Source organism: Ciconia boyciana, chromosome 1, assembly GCF_034638445.1.
Source record: "Ciconia boyciana chromosome 1, ASM3463844v1, whole genome shotgun sequence".
Taxonomy (NCBI): Eukaryota; Metazoa; Chordata; class Aves; order Ciconiiformes; family Ciconiidae; genus Ciconia; species Ciconia boyciana.
Window position 1 is genome coordinate 56,472,822 of NC_132934.1, and position 14,966 is coordinate 56,487,787.

The 14,966-nt window shown below is 42.0% G+C and overlaps 1 protein-coding gene across 1 annotated transcript; it reads right to left on the reverse strand.

The window, feature by feature from the left end:
* Positions 1 to 622: 622 nt before the first annotated feature.
* XRCC6 (X-ray repair cross complementing 6) lies at positions 623 to 14,698 on the reverse strand. The gene is made up of 12 exons (XM_072868058.1): positions 14,473 to 14,698; positions 14,256 to 14,365; positions 13,598 to 13,736; positions 11,420 to 11,674; positions 10,379 to 10,562; positions 8,829 to 9,015; positions 7,374 to 7,542; positions 6,076 to 6,237; positions 5,030 to 5,159; positions 4,202 to 4,302; positions 3,140 to 3,253; positions 623 to 2,302 (listed from the first exon to the last, which is right to left on the reverse strand). Exons 1-12 carry the CDS (start codon positions 14,558 to 14,560, stop codon positions 2,106 to 2,108), a joined length of 1,836 nt encoding a protein of 611 aa, XP_072724159.1. The 5' UTR covers positions 14,561 to 14,698; the 3' UTR covers positions 623 to 2,105.
* Between the last annotated feature and the right edge of the window lie 268 nt (positions 14,699 to 14,966).

A 14,966-nucleotide genomic window follows, 5' to 3' on the forward strand; every position in this document is an offset into this window, starting at 1 on the left:
AGGATGCGAAAGCAAAGCTAGCATGGAAAGATCAATAGGTACAACAGCAGAAGGGAAAGTAAGTTCTCCTGTAATGTTTCCACAGAGGCACTAACTTCATACCTTTAGTTAAGTACATCCCAAGCAGATGAAATCAGCTTACAGAAGACTGAAGACAAATCACGTCTGTATATTTTTGTAAATGGCTAATATCCTTACTGAGGTGAACTTAATGCAAAGATCTGAGAGTCCTTCCATTTGTATGGTTTAGAAATGCTGCTGTTCCCTTCTGCTGGTGCTGACTGTTGAGCTAGTTGTGTTTAGAACCACAGCTTTGCAAAGGACTTGCCCTGTTGTACCATGCCAAGACAGCTGATGTAAGACAAAGCACATAAGGAGCAGAAATAAAGGATTCTTGAGCAAGCAAAACTGTCTTAATTTTCTGCTCTGAAGCCTTCCATCACCATCCCTATTGAACTTTTCCTTAATGCAATAGCCTGCTTTAAAAAAAAAAGCAAACCAGGAGGAAGATCTAATAAGCTAGACAAAACATGCCATAATCATCCAAAGCCTGGAACATATTATGCCTGGGGGTTAGCAAGCCAAGAGAGAAGTTAACAAGGGCATTTGGGGAATGAAAACTTACAGAATTAAGGACAGGATAGTCTCACTATTTTATTGCATTCAATTCACGTCTTGCTACAACAAGCATTTACAGTAACTTATTTGCCAAAGGGCAAAATAAATTGATTGCTTAGACAAATTTTTATTAAAAATAACTACTATAATGCAGGCTGATTACAAGTAAAATAGACTACGTAGCTTCAATACTGCAGAGCTCAACATGGGCTAGCTGCTCTTCTGAGAGGAGCTGTGGAGGTGGAAGTGAGCAGCGTGCTGGCACAGCGAGGGTGGTCACAGTGCCAAGAGAGTGGTCACAGCTGGCTCCGATCCGTGTGCCACACTACAGCATGGGCACAACCTTAATATACGACTTAATTCTTTGATAAGTTGCCCAATAGTTTCTGTGCCAAACACAGGAATCCCTAAAAACACCACACAGACCAAAATGGATACCTCATGTATCCCATGTTTGCATCTCGTAGAAAGTTACAGTTTAGCTAAACAATTAGTACTGTTTCCTAGAGCAAGGGCAATGACTATTGGGTTTAATCATCTCGCACTGCAAGGCAAGTGGAACGTGCCAGGCGTGGAAGTTTAAAAACCAAAACAGACAGCCCCAGATGCAGCCTCCAGAAGTACGATTAAAAAAATAAAAATACTGGAAGTAACAAGGGCTACTCTCCACAACTTACTGTTTTTTTATTTTTAAAGCACAGATTTGAGTACAGAAGCCTGCACAATAGTCTGAGTCATACTCGCTACAGAGGTGGAAAAGCTCTATACCATCTCAGTAATTTAACTGGGGTGTTTGCAGCCTTCCATGGAACATGACTTAGTTTTTTCCTTTTTTAAACCAGCTTTTGCTATTACCATTTAAAAATGGAAGACCTGGCTGTGCAGCTTTGTGAAGTGCTGACTTTTTGCCCAAAGGATTGGCTACTGCTTCCCAGTAATGATTCTCTCCTTTATGATCTGCTGGTAATCTTTATAGCGCCGATGATGGAAAAGAACCCAATTTGATTACAAGTACTGACATTGGCTGTTTTGGAGAGCAGGAGAGTAATACACCACATTTATACCCTCTGTTAGCACACAGACTTGACCTGCTGCTTGAATTCATGTGGTGCCATTAACACAGATCATTGTTTTCTTACACTGAAGTAAGTTTTGCTGTCTTTATGATGCAAAGACGGTATAGCCAGTGTTGCAAAGTAAGAAGTCCAAAATAACTTTTATTAAGAAACCAGGAAGGCACAACTGTGTTTACTTGCAGTGGGTGACCTGAGTTTTAGCAGGGAATTTAATTCTGCCTTTGGCTACTGTGAATAGAACCCAACTTTGCAGAGATGTTTCACAGCTAAGAGTAAAAAGTTTCTCCACTGCTAGATTCAGCAACATTTAGTCGCCTTCTCCTCCATAGCAAGATTAAACAGACACAGCATCCACACAGGACAACCAAAACTTTAAGCAGATGGAAGTCAACCAGGGCCTTCTGCTCCTGCTTAGTGCTCATTAAAGTATTCAGTTAGCGCGTCCATGAGCTCCTGCTTCTTCCCCCCACCCTTCAGCCCATAAAGCCTGCATGCGTCCTTCAGAACAGATACAGTGAGCTTGCCTAGAGTGCCATTCTGCACGTGACTCCACAGCTCATCTTTTGACACTTCTACCTTGGGCCTCTTCTCGGTTTGACCATCGGAAGCTAGAAAGATAAATTTTAGATCACCAAGATTTAAAAATGTTTCTTAATAGAATGACATCAATGTTTCTTATACATACCACAGTTAATGGCTGTTAGCACATGGTACTTTAACAGCTACCTACACACTCACAGACCTAGTTTCCATATTTTGTTTTATGAAGGGGGTGTCACTCACTACATAAGTCATATACTATATTTCATTGATATGAGTGATCTCAAATTCAAGTATGAAACTTTGTGTTCTGATGGAAAGATCACCCCCAAATGAAACTTCTAAGGGATTCTCATCTAGACAGGACAATGCAACTATTCCACAGGGAGTTCAGCTAACTGACACCTCCACTTTATGCAGAATTTCATAGACTGCCAAACTACACATGTACTTCAGCATTACCTAGACATTTAGCCCCAAAGATGCCTATCTTGGACTTGCTAAACAGCCCATGCATAAAAGTCTGCTTCCTCACCAAGAAAGAACACAAACTGAAAGCATGAATTATTTTACTACTCTGTTGTAAAAAAAACAAAGTTGTTAAAAATGATAATGATAAAAATAATAATAAATATATATTTTGCAGTAATTTACCCACATTGCTTCCTATACTTCTCTGTTTTTTCACTATGCAGTTTCTCATTCCAGCAGTTCTCTAGCTGGATACCACAATATCCTCTACTCTCTAAGAATCACCGCCAGATATAAGTCCACTTCATTGCAGAGATGAGTAAAGAGTTATTGCACAAGCAGCTTCTTTAAACTATGAGACGAACTGAAATTGCAGAAGCCTCTAAACAAAGAACATAGACACCATGCTGCATGTCTGCACTGTCATTACTTACCTTGTTTTCGCTTTAAAGCCTTCCCATCAGGATTGTAGTCAGGGGGATAAACCAGCTGCTTAAACTCCTCCACCAGGTTGCCCAGCCTGCGGTTCATCTCTTCAGTCTTTGGCACTGGCAAAAGAGAAAGATTTGCCCTCTCAAAAACAAAGTGACCACAGGAAAGTCTAAACAAGACCATCACCAGATACAATTGTGCTTCTGTGATAACTAGCATGCAAGTGTCTTGCAAGCATGCAAAATACAAAGACCTATGTTATGATATTCACAAATGAGAAATTTACAGCTCTTGGTAATATCTAGAGTTTGTATTATACATATGTAATGGACTCGCACATATCCCCGAACAGGAAATATATGCGCAGAACAAAACTGACACGGTGGAAGTGATATAGAAGATCTCCTACCTGGTTGCACTGTTACTCAGGTCTAACCTCAGACATTTAAAATACAACAGGTTCCTATGTAAGGTTGTGAGTAGTTTAAGGCAGAACAGTGCCTGGTTTCTGTCATGTATTTGTATGATATCTAGCACAGGGACCTAGACTATTTGTGAGGTATGACTTCAGAAGAGACAAATAGTTACTCTAACACTATTCCTGGAGTACAACATAATTTTAAAAAAGGAACTTCCCCTTCGGGAGTAGGTTTCTATCCTTTGACAAGATATTCTTCTATAGAAACTCTCACAAGGCGGCATCATTGCCTCCTAACAGAATAATTCTCAAAGTAATTCTGCCCATTTATCAGAATGAATTATTAATAAGGCTCTTGAAGAGAGGAACTTCAGAGAAAACATTTGTCACCATAGAAAAAACGTGATTCAATTTTAATTTTGGCAGGTAAAGTGATCAATTTTTCCTTTATATTAAAAGTGACAGCATTAGAAAGTAAGGTTTCAATATTTGAGAATGGACACACCCAGAATTCTACATCTTAGAACTGCACACAACTAAAATATTTTTTAAGAGACATTTGGTTTTGTAGTAGCACATCTCTGACTTAGAACAAAGTCAAGAGCCCTCTATCCCACCTCCCTTCGCACCAACCAATAATTCTTACTTGTAAGATCCTCAGCTGGTTCTGGTTCCATCATATCCAGCGCCAAAGCCTCCAGATTCCTGAAGTGCTGCTGCAAAACTGGGTTCTCAAAGCTGTCAATCCTGTCAAGAATCCCCAAAAATGTCAATGCATGCTGCCAAGAAGACAGACAAGACACATAAGATCTGCCACCATTCTATTTCAAAGTAAAACTTCCCTCTTTCCCACATAACAATCCATCTCATTCGAAGAACTGCTTTTCCTCTTTTCAATTTACCTGCTGAATCACTATCCCGTCATGCATCAACCACATCAGAAAGCTGTGTGAGACTTAGAAAGCTGTGCAAGACTTAGAAAGGTGTGTGAGACAAATGGAGACAGTGGCATTCTACTTTAATACCAGTTATGCTACTTTCCACAAACATAGAAAAAAAATCTCCCTGTAAAAGCACTTCATAAAATTTATCTTATCTATAATGAAAAAGGCCTAACTATTCTCTCTAAAGTGCTCTAATTTAAACGATCCAGGTCTGATCTGCAATAGATTGGCAGAACCACAATAAAATGTGATACCTCTGCAACAAATGACAACAGCCCAGAGAACAAGAGCAATTCTATAAAGAACTCCAGAATGTGCTACATACTCCATGTGGTGCCTGGGTATTCAGAATAATTAAGAATAAAGTTTGGACAAAGCTACTGCAAAGGGAAGCATTTTGCATTAAAATGCATCAAAATCTCACCTTGTGGACACCACAGCTGAACAACATATGCAACAGAGCAAGCAATAGTGTTGCGTTTTCTTCCCCATGCCACCCCCTCACATGCACACTATTTATCTCCATGTACCTGTATTTGAATCGGAGTTTTTGAATTATTTCCTTCATTTTGTCTACCTGCTCTCGACTGGCTGGCACCTTTTCTGTAAAATCAACATTCCGTTTGTCATCTGCATATGGTAGGAAAATGATGTGGAAACCTACACAGAAGACAGAGAGCAGAGAACAGTTATGCAGAACCATCGTCTCAAAACCATAATTTATGGGAAAGACCAAGATGCTTACTAGATAGCTCTGATGACTCCCCAAACTAGCTACTATTTTGCTGTAAACAGCAGCAATCCATAATACTTCCTAGTACCTACAGCATGACAGTCAATCCCAGTCTCAATGTATATAACCAACATCACTAATGGCTTTTTGAAAGTGATTCGAACTAAATGCATAGCTAAGAGCTGGAAACTTGTTGCCTGCTTTTTATACACAAGATCAACTCGTGCACCTTCCCCATCTCTCACTGGATATGAGCTTGAAAAAGGCTTGTTTGAAAATTAAGTTAATGCCCACATTTTATTTCTGAAATGCTTTACATTGTACACAAGCAGCGTTATTCCCCTACTTTCCATCCTTCCTAGAAGAGGATTTTCCAGTTAAAGGGGTGAGAAAATGGAAAAGAGCAAGAGTCTGCCTTTCCTCCCTGATCATTCCCCACTCAGCTGCTATGGTGCGAGGCTCAGTATGTGAGATTATTTAATTAAGGCTTTAAAATGTATCCAAGGATACAATAAAATTCAGGGAAAGACATTCCGTCTAGTCAGCAAACAGAAAAAAGGGCTTTTAATTTTTAGGTCAGTTACTTGAATCTGCTAAAAAAAGGTAGGAGGCGGGAAAATACTGTAGCCATCTTATACCTGAGCAAGCACTGATGCAACTGGAGTTTTAGAAACAGATTCAACATCAGATGCTTACAATGACACAACTGAAGAAAAGGGATGCTGGAAAGCACTCTCCCCAGTTTTAAGGGGAGCAGCACCAAGAATATTTTTACGCTATACAGGAGGCTATTATGGTGACTGCATCCAATCGTGCAGGGAAAGGCAGCATCTCTTCCCATACCTGGAGGGGCTATCTGCACTTTCTGCTCATCCACCTCTTCCTCCTGGGGAACGAGGGCCACGAAACGAGGGGGAGTGTTCCGGCGGGCGGTGTATCTGCACAATGCCATTACCTCCTTCTCCAAGCATTTCATCAATAAGGCATTAAACAGCGTTGTACTCCCTGCAAAGTAAAGACTGTACTGGTCAGATTGACAGCTTTGATCCTTTGTTCAGGAATGTAACCCTAGATATTACAGTTTCAATACCTGTGACTTCTTTGAGATACTTGCAATATTCCAGAGCTAAAAAGCAACTTTTGGAAGGGGGAGCCCTCGAAAATGACAATGTTAGTGTCTCTCCTGACCAGCCAGTGAGAGGTCTGGTGAAAGAAATGAAATCACTAGCATATAAACAATGAAATACGGTTGAAAATTGGAAACAGCTATCTACAAAGCCTCTTTCTGGTCTGGTGGGACATCATAGTAGCAGCACATCATAGGACCTTTTGCAGAAGTAACACACTAAGAATTCAGATTGCAATATTCCTCTCTTGAGGAACATGTTTGCTTTGTATTTTATCAGACATGGCGGTCAGGAAAAGACTGACATATAAGTAAGGTATTTGATTCAGGAAATGGCAAAGCTAGAGAAGCTAGTGTAAAGATTCTTCTTTAGTCAGACACTGAAAAGCATCTGGTCATAACTCAGCCCTCTTTATCCACTGGTAGATTGAGGAGCTGGAGTTCTTTCCTTACTATTGCAGCTTGGGATGGATTAATACTAGATTTCTAGATAAGTAGACTTACATATACACATAAAAAGGGGAGAAAAAGCAGTCCTAAGCATCCTCTCCTTCTCTCTTTACAAGCCCATAAAGTGCTGTTAATTCAACTGTACCTCCTGAGTATTGTGTTTCCACTCCTAGCTGATATGGACTTAAAAACAGCAATTATCTTCACTGGTTTGGGGTTTTTTGTTTGTTTTTTTAACCACCTTTGCCTTCTTGTCAGGTACTAGGATCCTTCACTTTCATGAATGACAAAACCAAGTATTTTGGGACTATATCTGCATAGTTTGATTAGCTGCTTGTCATGATAGATGAAACATGAAGCCCAATCGGCTCTTCTGCTATTGAAGAAAACAAGAATTAACTGCAGCTGAGAGGGGCAGTAACAGTTAATTCTATAATTTTTAACATTAGCAAGTTTTTAAGTTAGACAAAGATTTTACACTCAATGATCCCCACTCAAACACACTGTGAATCAGCTGGTCACCCTAATGTAAGGTAGTGAATCTTCTCTCGCCATCTTTACTTACCACTTACTATGGACTCCTCAGGATAGATGAACTGGGAGGGCTTGATATGGTGGTGCCGTTTTAGCATTGAAAGTGGTTTGAAGCCAATCAGAAACAAGCCCGGAGAATCAAACCGTTTTAATTCTTCTGTTTCCTCTTTCTCCAGTACAATCTGGCGGTTTCCATATGTCTAAACCAGGAAAGAGCAGATAGCAGTGCTGCCAGCATAAAAAAAATGGTGGGGTGGTGGGGGGAGAGCAGGAAGAGGATGCAATTGCTGTCTTCCACTACTGAAAAGAGGGTTATAGACAAGACAGAGCAAACTCTTATCATTAGTGCACAATGAAATGGCAAGTCACAGTCTGTGACCATTATCCCAAGGGAAATTCCACCTGGACATTAGCAAAATACACTTTCCTAAGACAATGGTTAAGCCCTGGCACAAAGAGGCTGTCACATCGCATCCCTGGCATTCTTCAGAGCTGTCCCAAACAAACCCTTAGCGACCTGATCTGGTTTTGTGAATCTTGCTCTGGGCTGGGTTGGACCAGACATTTTCAGAGGTCCTGTCTGATTCTAAACTTCCTTCAGCAGATGCACATCAGCTACCTACTCCTGGCAGAAACAGTAACCAAGAAACAATGCTTTTGAAGCATCACAATATGAAAACAAACGTCACAAAACAAAAAACAAAAAAAACATCACATACATCACAAAAACAAAAACATATTGTAGTCCAGCTGCTGAAGTTAGACATCAGGGCTTAATGCTCAGCTTTCTGTTCATCTCCTGTACTTTACTTCAAGAAACTAATGTCCAATATAAATAAACTTAATATTTAATCTTAAGACAACAACTTTAAGAGCCTTTAGCATGGAAGGACACACAAAGTGCGCTTGTGACAATATACCTAGCAACTGCATATCCTGCTTTGAAATAAGGCTGTGCCTGAACAGAATGTGACATTCAATCTACATCAGCCAAACTATCAAGCAGGAAGGCAAAGCAAAGAATAAAATAACAAAAAACAAAGGTAATATGCCTTTTTTGTTGTTTGGAAAAGAGCTCTGACACCCACCCCACCCCCCCACCCCCGTGATTCACACTTGTATGTTCAATAAAATGGACAAAATCTGTTCCTAATGAATCAAAAGATAACACCAGCAGTGATAGCACAAGGCCACATAAGGTCAGGCTCTGACAACCTGGTTCTGCCTCACAGAAGGAAATGACCTGTATTTCTGAGTGCACTTCCACCACTAGCTATGCTTTCCCTTGACAGTCATGCCAGAGAAACAACCCACTCTCACTCTGCATGGCTTACAAAGTGACCAGGCTATCCCCAGGGGCACACAGATGTAAATATTTCTGCATCTGATATTGAAAGTGAAATACAAACAAAAGCAGCAAGAGAATCAGTATCTCCCCCCCACATCACAGAGACAGGAAAAAGCAGGCACATAATCAATACGTTACCTGAGCCCTTTTTGTGTCACTAGGCAGGAGCAAGCTGCCTGTTTTTCCATTAAACATCCTTGTTTTTGTTTTAACCGGTTCATTAGTTTCCCGATAAAGCTTCACGGGATATGGCTTATAAGCTTTTTGAACAAGGTTGTAAACACCAACAGAAAGTGACAGATCTTTGTTCAGATATAGATTTATCCTGTGTAAAAAAGCAGATACAGACTTGAGACTTCCAAAAGATCGCTTTTGCAAAAGAAAGTAATCTCCTCAAATAACTTATTTTCTTTGACCTCCTCCTATCCTTCTCCCCCAAAATCACATGTATCTCTGGAAACATACTGTTACTTGAGTCATAATCTCACTTGTATAAAAAAATGCTTGAAATGCTGTCACTTCTCTTCATAAAAATGATTTAAACACAAATAATTTACCATATTTCTTTCACCTTTTTTCACTCTGAAGGGCAGCTATGCTCAAGCAGAGCACAGGACAAATTCACATTTGGGCACCCCACTTGTGCTTAATACAATGTGACCTCTGAATTCACACAGCTGTGCATGCAGAAGGCAAAATTCCCCAAAAGAACCCCATCAAGACAAACAATACTACAATTTAAGAAAAAAAAAATCAGAAGTTAGAGAAAAATTCAGAAGTAAAGGTTTAAAATTGGAGGTAATCTTCAAGTTCTGAGAGCAGAACAGTGAATTACTGTGAATATTACTTCCTCTCCTCTAAAAGGTATCACTGGTATGGGATTCTTCCTCCTCAGTTAGTAGAAAACTTGAGGAACATTCCCAGAAGAGGAAAATAAAGCTGTGAGCAGGAGCAAGAATGCCAGTGACAACAGCTCAGGTTGGGATTTTTTTTTTTAATATATATTAAAAAAACACCAGGCTGTGAAGTTCATTCCCTTACTGTGCTTCCACATCATTCTGCTATGAACTCACTCATTATAAAAACCAACTGTTATGGAGTACATGGTTCCAAAAATACTTTCTATCTGCTTTGTCAAGATCCCTTTAATCTCTCTGTAAGTACCTCTGATCTTTCAGTAGGAGATCAGAAATATCAAGGCTGTGTGAATCCACGCCAAGTGTCTAGACAGACTGGCCACATATAACTATTTAATAATAGGCCAAAATACATACCAGTTACATTGAGATGAAATTTTTCTAAGTTAACACTAGTAAGAAAAGCCTGATTTCAATCAGATTTCACTATAAACTAACCATTTTACATGTTGCAGATTTTTTTGGTAAGGATTTTACTTAGCAGTGATGTCATTTTTTGAAAAATTATAATTTCTGGCCAAGCTCAATACAAGAGATGTCACACAGAGGAAAAAAGGAGGCCTAGCTTCACTCTCCACTCTTCTCATCCACCAAGGACAAATATCCTTGGAAGCTATGGAAGAAACACCAATCTTGGACTAAGGAATTAAGATTGAGGAATGTAAGCACTGATGCCTTTATAGACCAATCATTCCAGAAGAGGGAGGTGAGATGTAATCTAAAAATAACATCAGGTGCCTCCATTGAATGAAACTGTGACTAGGCACAAACCTGACTAAAGTCCGTTTCTTGGTCTCCTTTGCTCGTACTTTCTTCTTGAGATGTTCCAGTTTCTCTGACTCCTCAGGTTGGATCCCAAGGTCCTCATCCTCTGCTATGTTTACGATATCCCTGTAGAACAATGAGATATCGAACCCTCCAGGCTTCTTTAAGTGCATCAAGTCCAGGATGATACCTAGAAACAAAGTAAGAGATAGGAGGAAGATCACAGACACTGCTTTCTTCTTACATTGGCATGTTTCTCAGAACTCTCAGATTTCTCTAACTAAGCAAAGAATTTAAGCAAGAATAAGCTCCAAATTGTCATCTGCACCAGATGTGAAAGTTTCTAGGGAAAGAGGCCAAAGACATTCTTCAACTTCAGTCAAAACAACGTAGCATAGAAAATGTTTCCTCCCTAATTAAGAATCTGGACAACATTGTGGATGAAACAGCTCTGACAAGCTCCTATAAAACATAATCTTACCTCAGGCATAGTGAGGAATAATGAGTTCAGAAATTTCCCCTTTCCCAGTTATAAGGGCTAATGGATTAAGGAAGCCTCACATCTTCTAGATCCAGCACATCTGCTGAACTCCAAAAACATTGGTTATCATCTCAGCTACATAGTTGAACTCATGGAGCATTTGCTCTCTAGTCTCTGAGCTCAGGTTGCTGTTCTTCAGCTAATTCAAAATGGAGCCATAAATTTTCCTTTTGTGTTAACTTGGTGTTGTTATTCCCTTCCTGGAAAATGGTGGAACAATGAAATAAAGTAGAGTTTTTCAACAGCTCTCTCAAGCCCTGATTTATGCTATCAGAGTAGAAAAATTGATCCTAGAAAATAAGTGTTAGTTGTTGGATACCAGATTGGATAACAGATTTTCTAATTTAGATGAGATACCAAATTTCTAATTTAGAAAGCTTCAGAAAGATTCCCCAGTTCTGATGATTTTACATTCTTTTTCCATCACAAATTTGCAATGCAGTTAACATCTGCTGCAAGGATACATCACTTTTATTCTGCCTGAAATTAAAGGGGAAAATAATGACCTGTGTCTCTCAGATCACCAGCTCTGGTCCTGGCCAGCTTGGCTTTAGCACTATCATTGGCATGAGGGTCATCCTCGTTGGTGAAGAGCATGATCCTTTTGTGGCTCAGTCTGACTCGGACATCACTGAAGAGATTAGAGCAAGCCCAGAGTGCTTCACCCAGTGAATAGTCAGCATTGTGGCCAAAGGTCTCACGGAAAAGTACTCGTCCTTCGTCTCCGCTGTAGTCGTTCAGCTCTAGAACACGCTTTGCACCTAGGGGCAATAACAGCATTCACGTGCATTCAAAATACTGAAAGAAGTACTGCAAACTCTTCTAAACATGCACCGAGAGTCCCTTGCAGCTGACGTCTGAGTAATGTCCCCTAGCACCTCTGTGGCGGTGCTCTTCTAACACCTGGCTGAGAAAATTGTTTTGGATAGCCTAACATTTGCAATATTGCAAGCTGGTTACCACTTGAAAGCACCTACTAGGGCCAAGAGGACACAAAGTGCCCTGGCACCTTCCTGCTGGAGGAGGGATACAGGCAGGGATGAAAGTATTGCCAATCCTCTACACTGAAAGGACAAGTTCTCAGCAGGAAAGGCAGCAATTGCACCCGCTGCAGAGGCACAGCAGATTGCTGTGCCACCAGAGAAAGGAGAGGAGGCTGAAATATATCCTGCATCTGCACGGCACACTGGGAAGGTGGAGAATTCTTCCTGCTCCCTTGCCCTACATGCCAGATAGCATCAACCTAGAGGTCAGATTCAGCCCACAGATCATCACATGGAGCACAGCAACATTCAGGGCAGGTATTGATGACCTTTTTAAAGCTCTGCAGATTACTCCAGCCCAACTATGGCTCCTTTTCCCACTTGTCTAATAGCAGATTCTCTGTCTTCTCCCATAACTCTACAAAGGGAGACAAGCTTTCATTTTTCAGCTACTGCATTCTGCAGAGCTTCTTCCTTTGTCCTTCACTCAAATTCTATAGCACTTTTGAAATCTCATCGGAACGTGTCTTCCCCCTCCCATTTGCTATTTTACTTTTATCTCCTCAGCTGCCATTTAATTAATAGCATAAGTGTTCATAATTATGTACTACATAATAACTAACTGTAGTATTTCTTCCCTCTCCAGAACATGCTGATCTCCAGGGGCAGAAAATACACAATTCTATTCCTTTTTAACAACACCCACCTTTCACCTGCACTGTATCAGCATGGTGAAGCTACTGCCTCTAACACAGGGAAAAGGACAAGCAGGGAAGGAGGAGGAAAAAGGATGAGCGAGAAGCCTAGGGTGCTTGCTGCCAGGAAAGGGAGAGGAACCTAGGGCAGTCTTGTCAGGTCCCCATTGTAATTAATTCTGAAACTAGGACAAGGCACAGTTCTTTCAGGAGAACCCCATGTGTTATTAAACCTGCACCTCCTGGTTAAGAAAATGAAATCGAACCTCCTCAGAGATAAAGCCTGCTATTAAAAGCTAGTAGACAAAATCCCCCTACAAGACTTACCGCTGTCAGAAAATTTGTCACCACTAGCATGCATTCTTGGCACTCCTCCTACTACCTTTTCCAATTCAGCAACTGGCACTCATTATCAAGAAGATGCTAGGGAATTCTAAGAAATTCTAAGAAAATGGAAGACCTAAATTCAAGAATTGCAAAACTTATTATGAAATAAGAGACAGAACATCCCAAACAGGTTAACATATTGGACAACCTGTTCTAGGTGACCGTGCTTGAGCAAGAGGGTTGGACAAGATGACCTCCAGAAATCCCATCCAACCTCAGTCATTCTGTGGTATTCTCCATCAGCTGGAATCCGTGGTGCCTTAGCATGTACATGCACTTTTATGAAGTTTGGCAGACACATGATGGGCTTTCAAGAGTTCTATTGAGATCCTCTTAGGTTTAGCAGACAGCAGGTGAACCACCACGTTAAAATAGAAGAAAAGGCATAGGAAAGGGATCTGCACCAAGTATAACAGAAAAACTTGAGCTCCCACTAAGTTTCCAAGCTTTCAATAAATTTCTCAATCTATCCCCACCCCCCAACATATCTCAGTAACAGGCATTTTTTTTGTTATATGATAGCTCTGTTTCCAGAGAGATCAGTTACCAACAATGCTACTACACAGATTTCCTTACTCCATCTTTTTACATAACCTTCATATCACTTTACTGCCTTTACCTGGATTGTCCAGCTCCTGAAGAACATAGACGTGCTTGAAATCTGCTGAGTTCTTGTTCTTTTCTGTACCATAGAACACGACACTTAAGAGGTCCCTGTCACTACTAATGATTTTGCTGGTATACACATTCCGGATGCACTGAAAAAAATGTACACAGGTCAGAATATGAAGAACATCAGTCGCATTAATGAGGCAAAAGTTTTGTCTTTGGCAATTAGCAGTTTATACAAGTAGACTCTAGCAAACAGAGGAACTGTAACAAATGCTTTAAGGTACATTTCAATGGCAGAAAGAATTTGGGATCTCGTTTTTCAAAAAGCTTTTTTTCAGTACACAGCCTTATGTATTTTTCATTACCATTCCCCTTCTATGAGCAAGATCAATGAAATAGGCATCTGTTAAATACACCACTCTGAACACGGATTGACCATTCATTCTGTAAAACATTTCCCTCACCGAACTCTGGACACGGCCCATCAGGCAACAGATCTTTCCAAACCCACAGCCATTCAGCGATCTGAGTTGCTTGAGTTCCACGGTGACCTTACGCCAACAGATGAGGCCGAGCGACAAGCCGGTAGCTGTACCCGTGGCGGTGCAGAAGGCTATCCCTGGGGGGGGTTGTGAAGCGCCCCGGGGCTCCCTGAGCAGCCTTACCTGGATGGTCATGTCGAAGGGAGTCACTCCGTCCCCGTCCGACTCAAACATGGCCTTGGAGGCATCGACTAAGAAAATGAGGCTGTCCCGACCTGAGAACCTGTAGTTCGCTACGGAATGGGAGGGAAACAGATTTAGCAGCGGCCCCCTCCGCCCGCTGACCCCCGAGAGCAGCGGGCCCCCGGCTGCCCTCCGTGAGGGGGTGGTGGGCCCTTACCGACAGCCTCAGTCCCCTCCTCCTGCTGTTCGTCCTCCTCCTCCTCCTCCGGCCCCTCGCTCCGGTAGTAGGACACCCACTCCGACATGGCTCCCAGCACGGCGCGAGCGCCCAACGGCCGTGGAACCGCAGGGGGAGGGGGAGGGGCGGCCCGTGCCCGCACCGGCCGCGCGAGCTGGCCCCGCCCGCTCTTACCTGCCCTAAACGCTCAACCAACGTGCTGCGCGCCGCTGCCTGCCACTCATCAGGGGACCCGCCTCCCATAGTATCTCTGGCCAATGGCGAGAGAGGAAGGGCGCCGCGCCCTGCCCCTCCCACGGGAAGCCGCTCCTCCCCTTCGCGTGGATTGGTTGCGGGAAGGGAAAGAAGGCGGAAGCTCTGCCCGCCCTGAGCGTGGCTCCGGCTAGCAAGTCGGAAGAGGCGGCAGGGGGACTGCCCCATCCCCGCCCACCGCCTCTAGCTCCGCCCCCGCAACGACCCCCCGCGCTGCATAA

Coding starts and splice junctions, on each gene's coding strand:
- XRCC6 (XM_072868058.1), bottom strand. CDS start 14,560: ATGTCGGAGTGGGTGTCCTACTACCGGAGCGAGGGGCCGGAGGAGGAG. Junction 13,737..14,255: donor CCTTCGACATGACCATCCAG/GTAAGGCTGCTC, acceptor CATTTTTTTCAG/TGCATCCGGAATGTGTATAC. Junction 2,303..3,139: donor GGCTTTAAAGCGAAAACAAG/GTAAGTAATGAC, acceptor TTATCTTTCTAG/CTTCCGATGGTCAAACCGAG.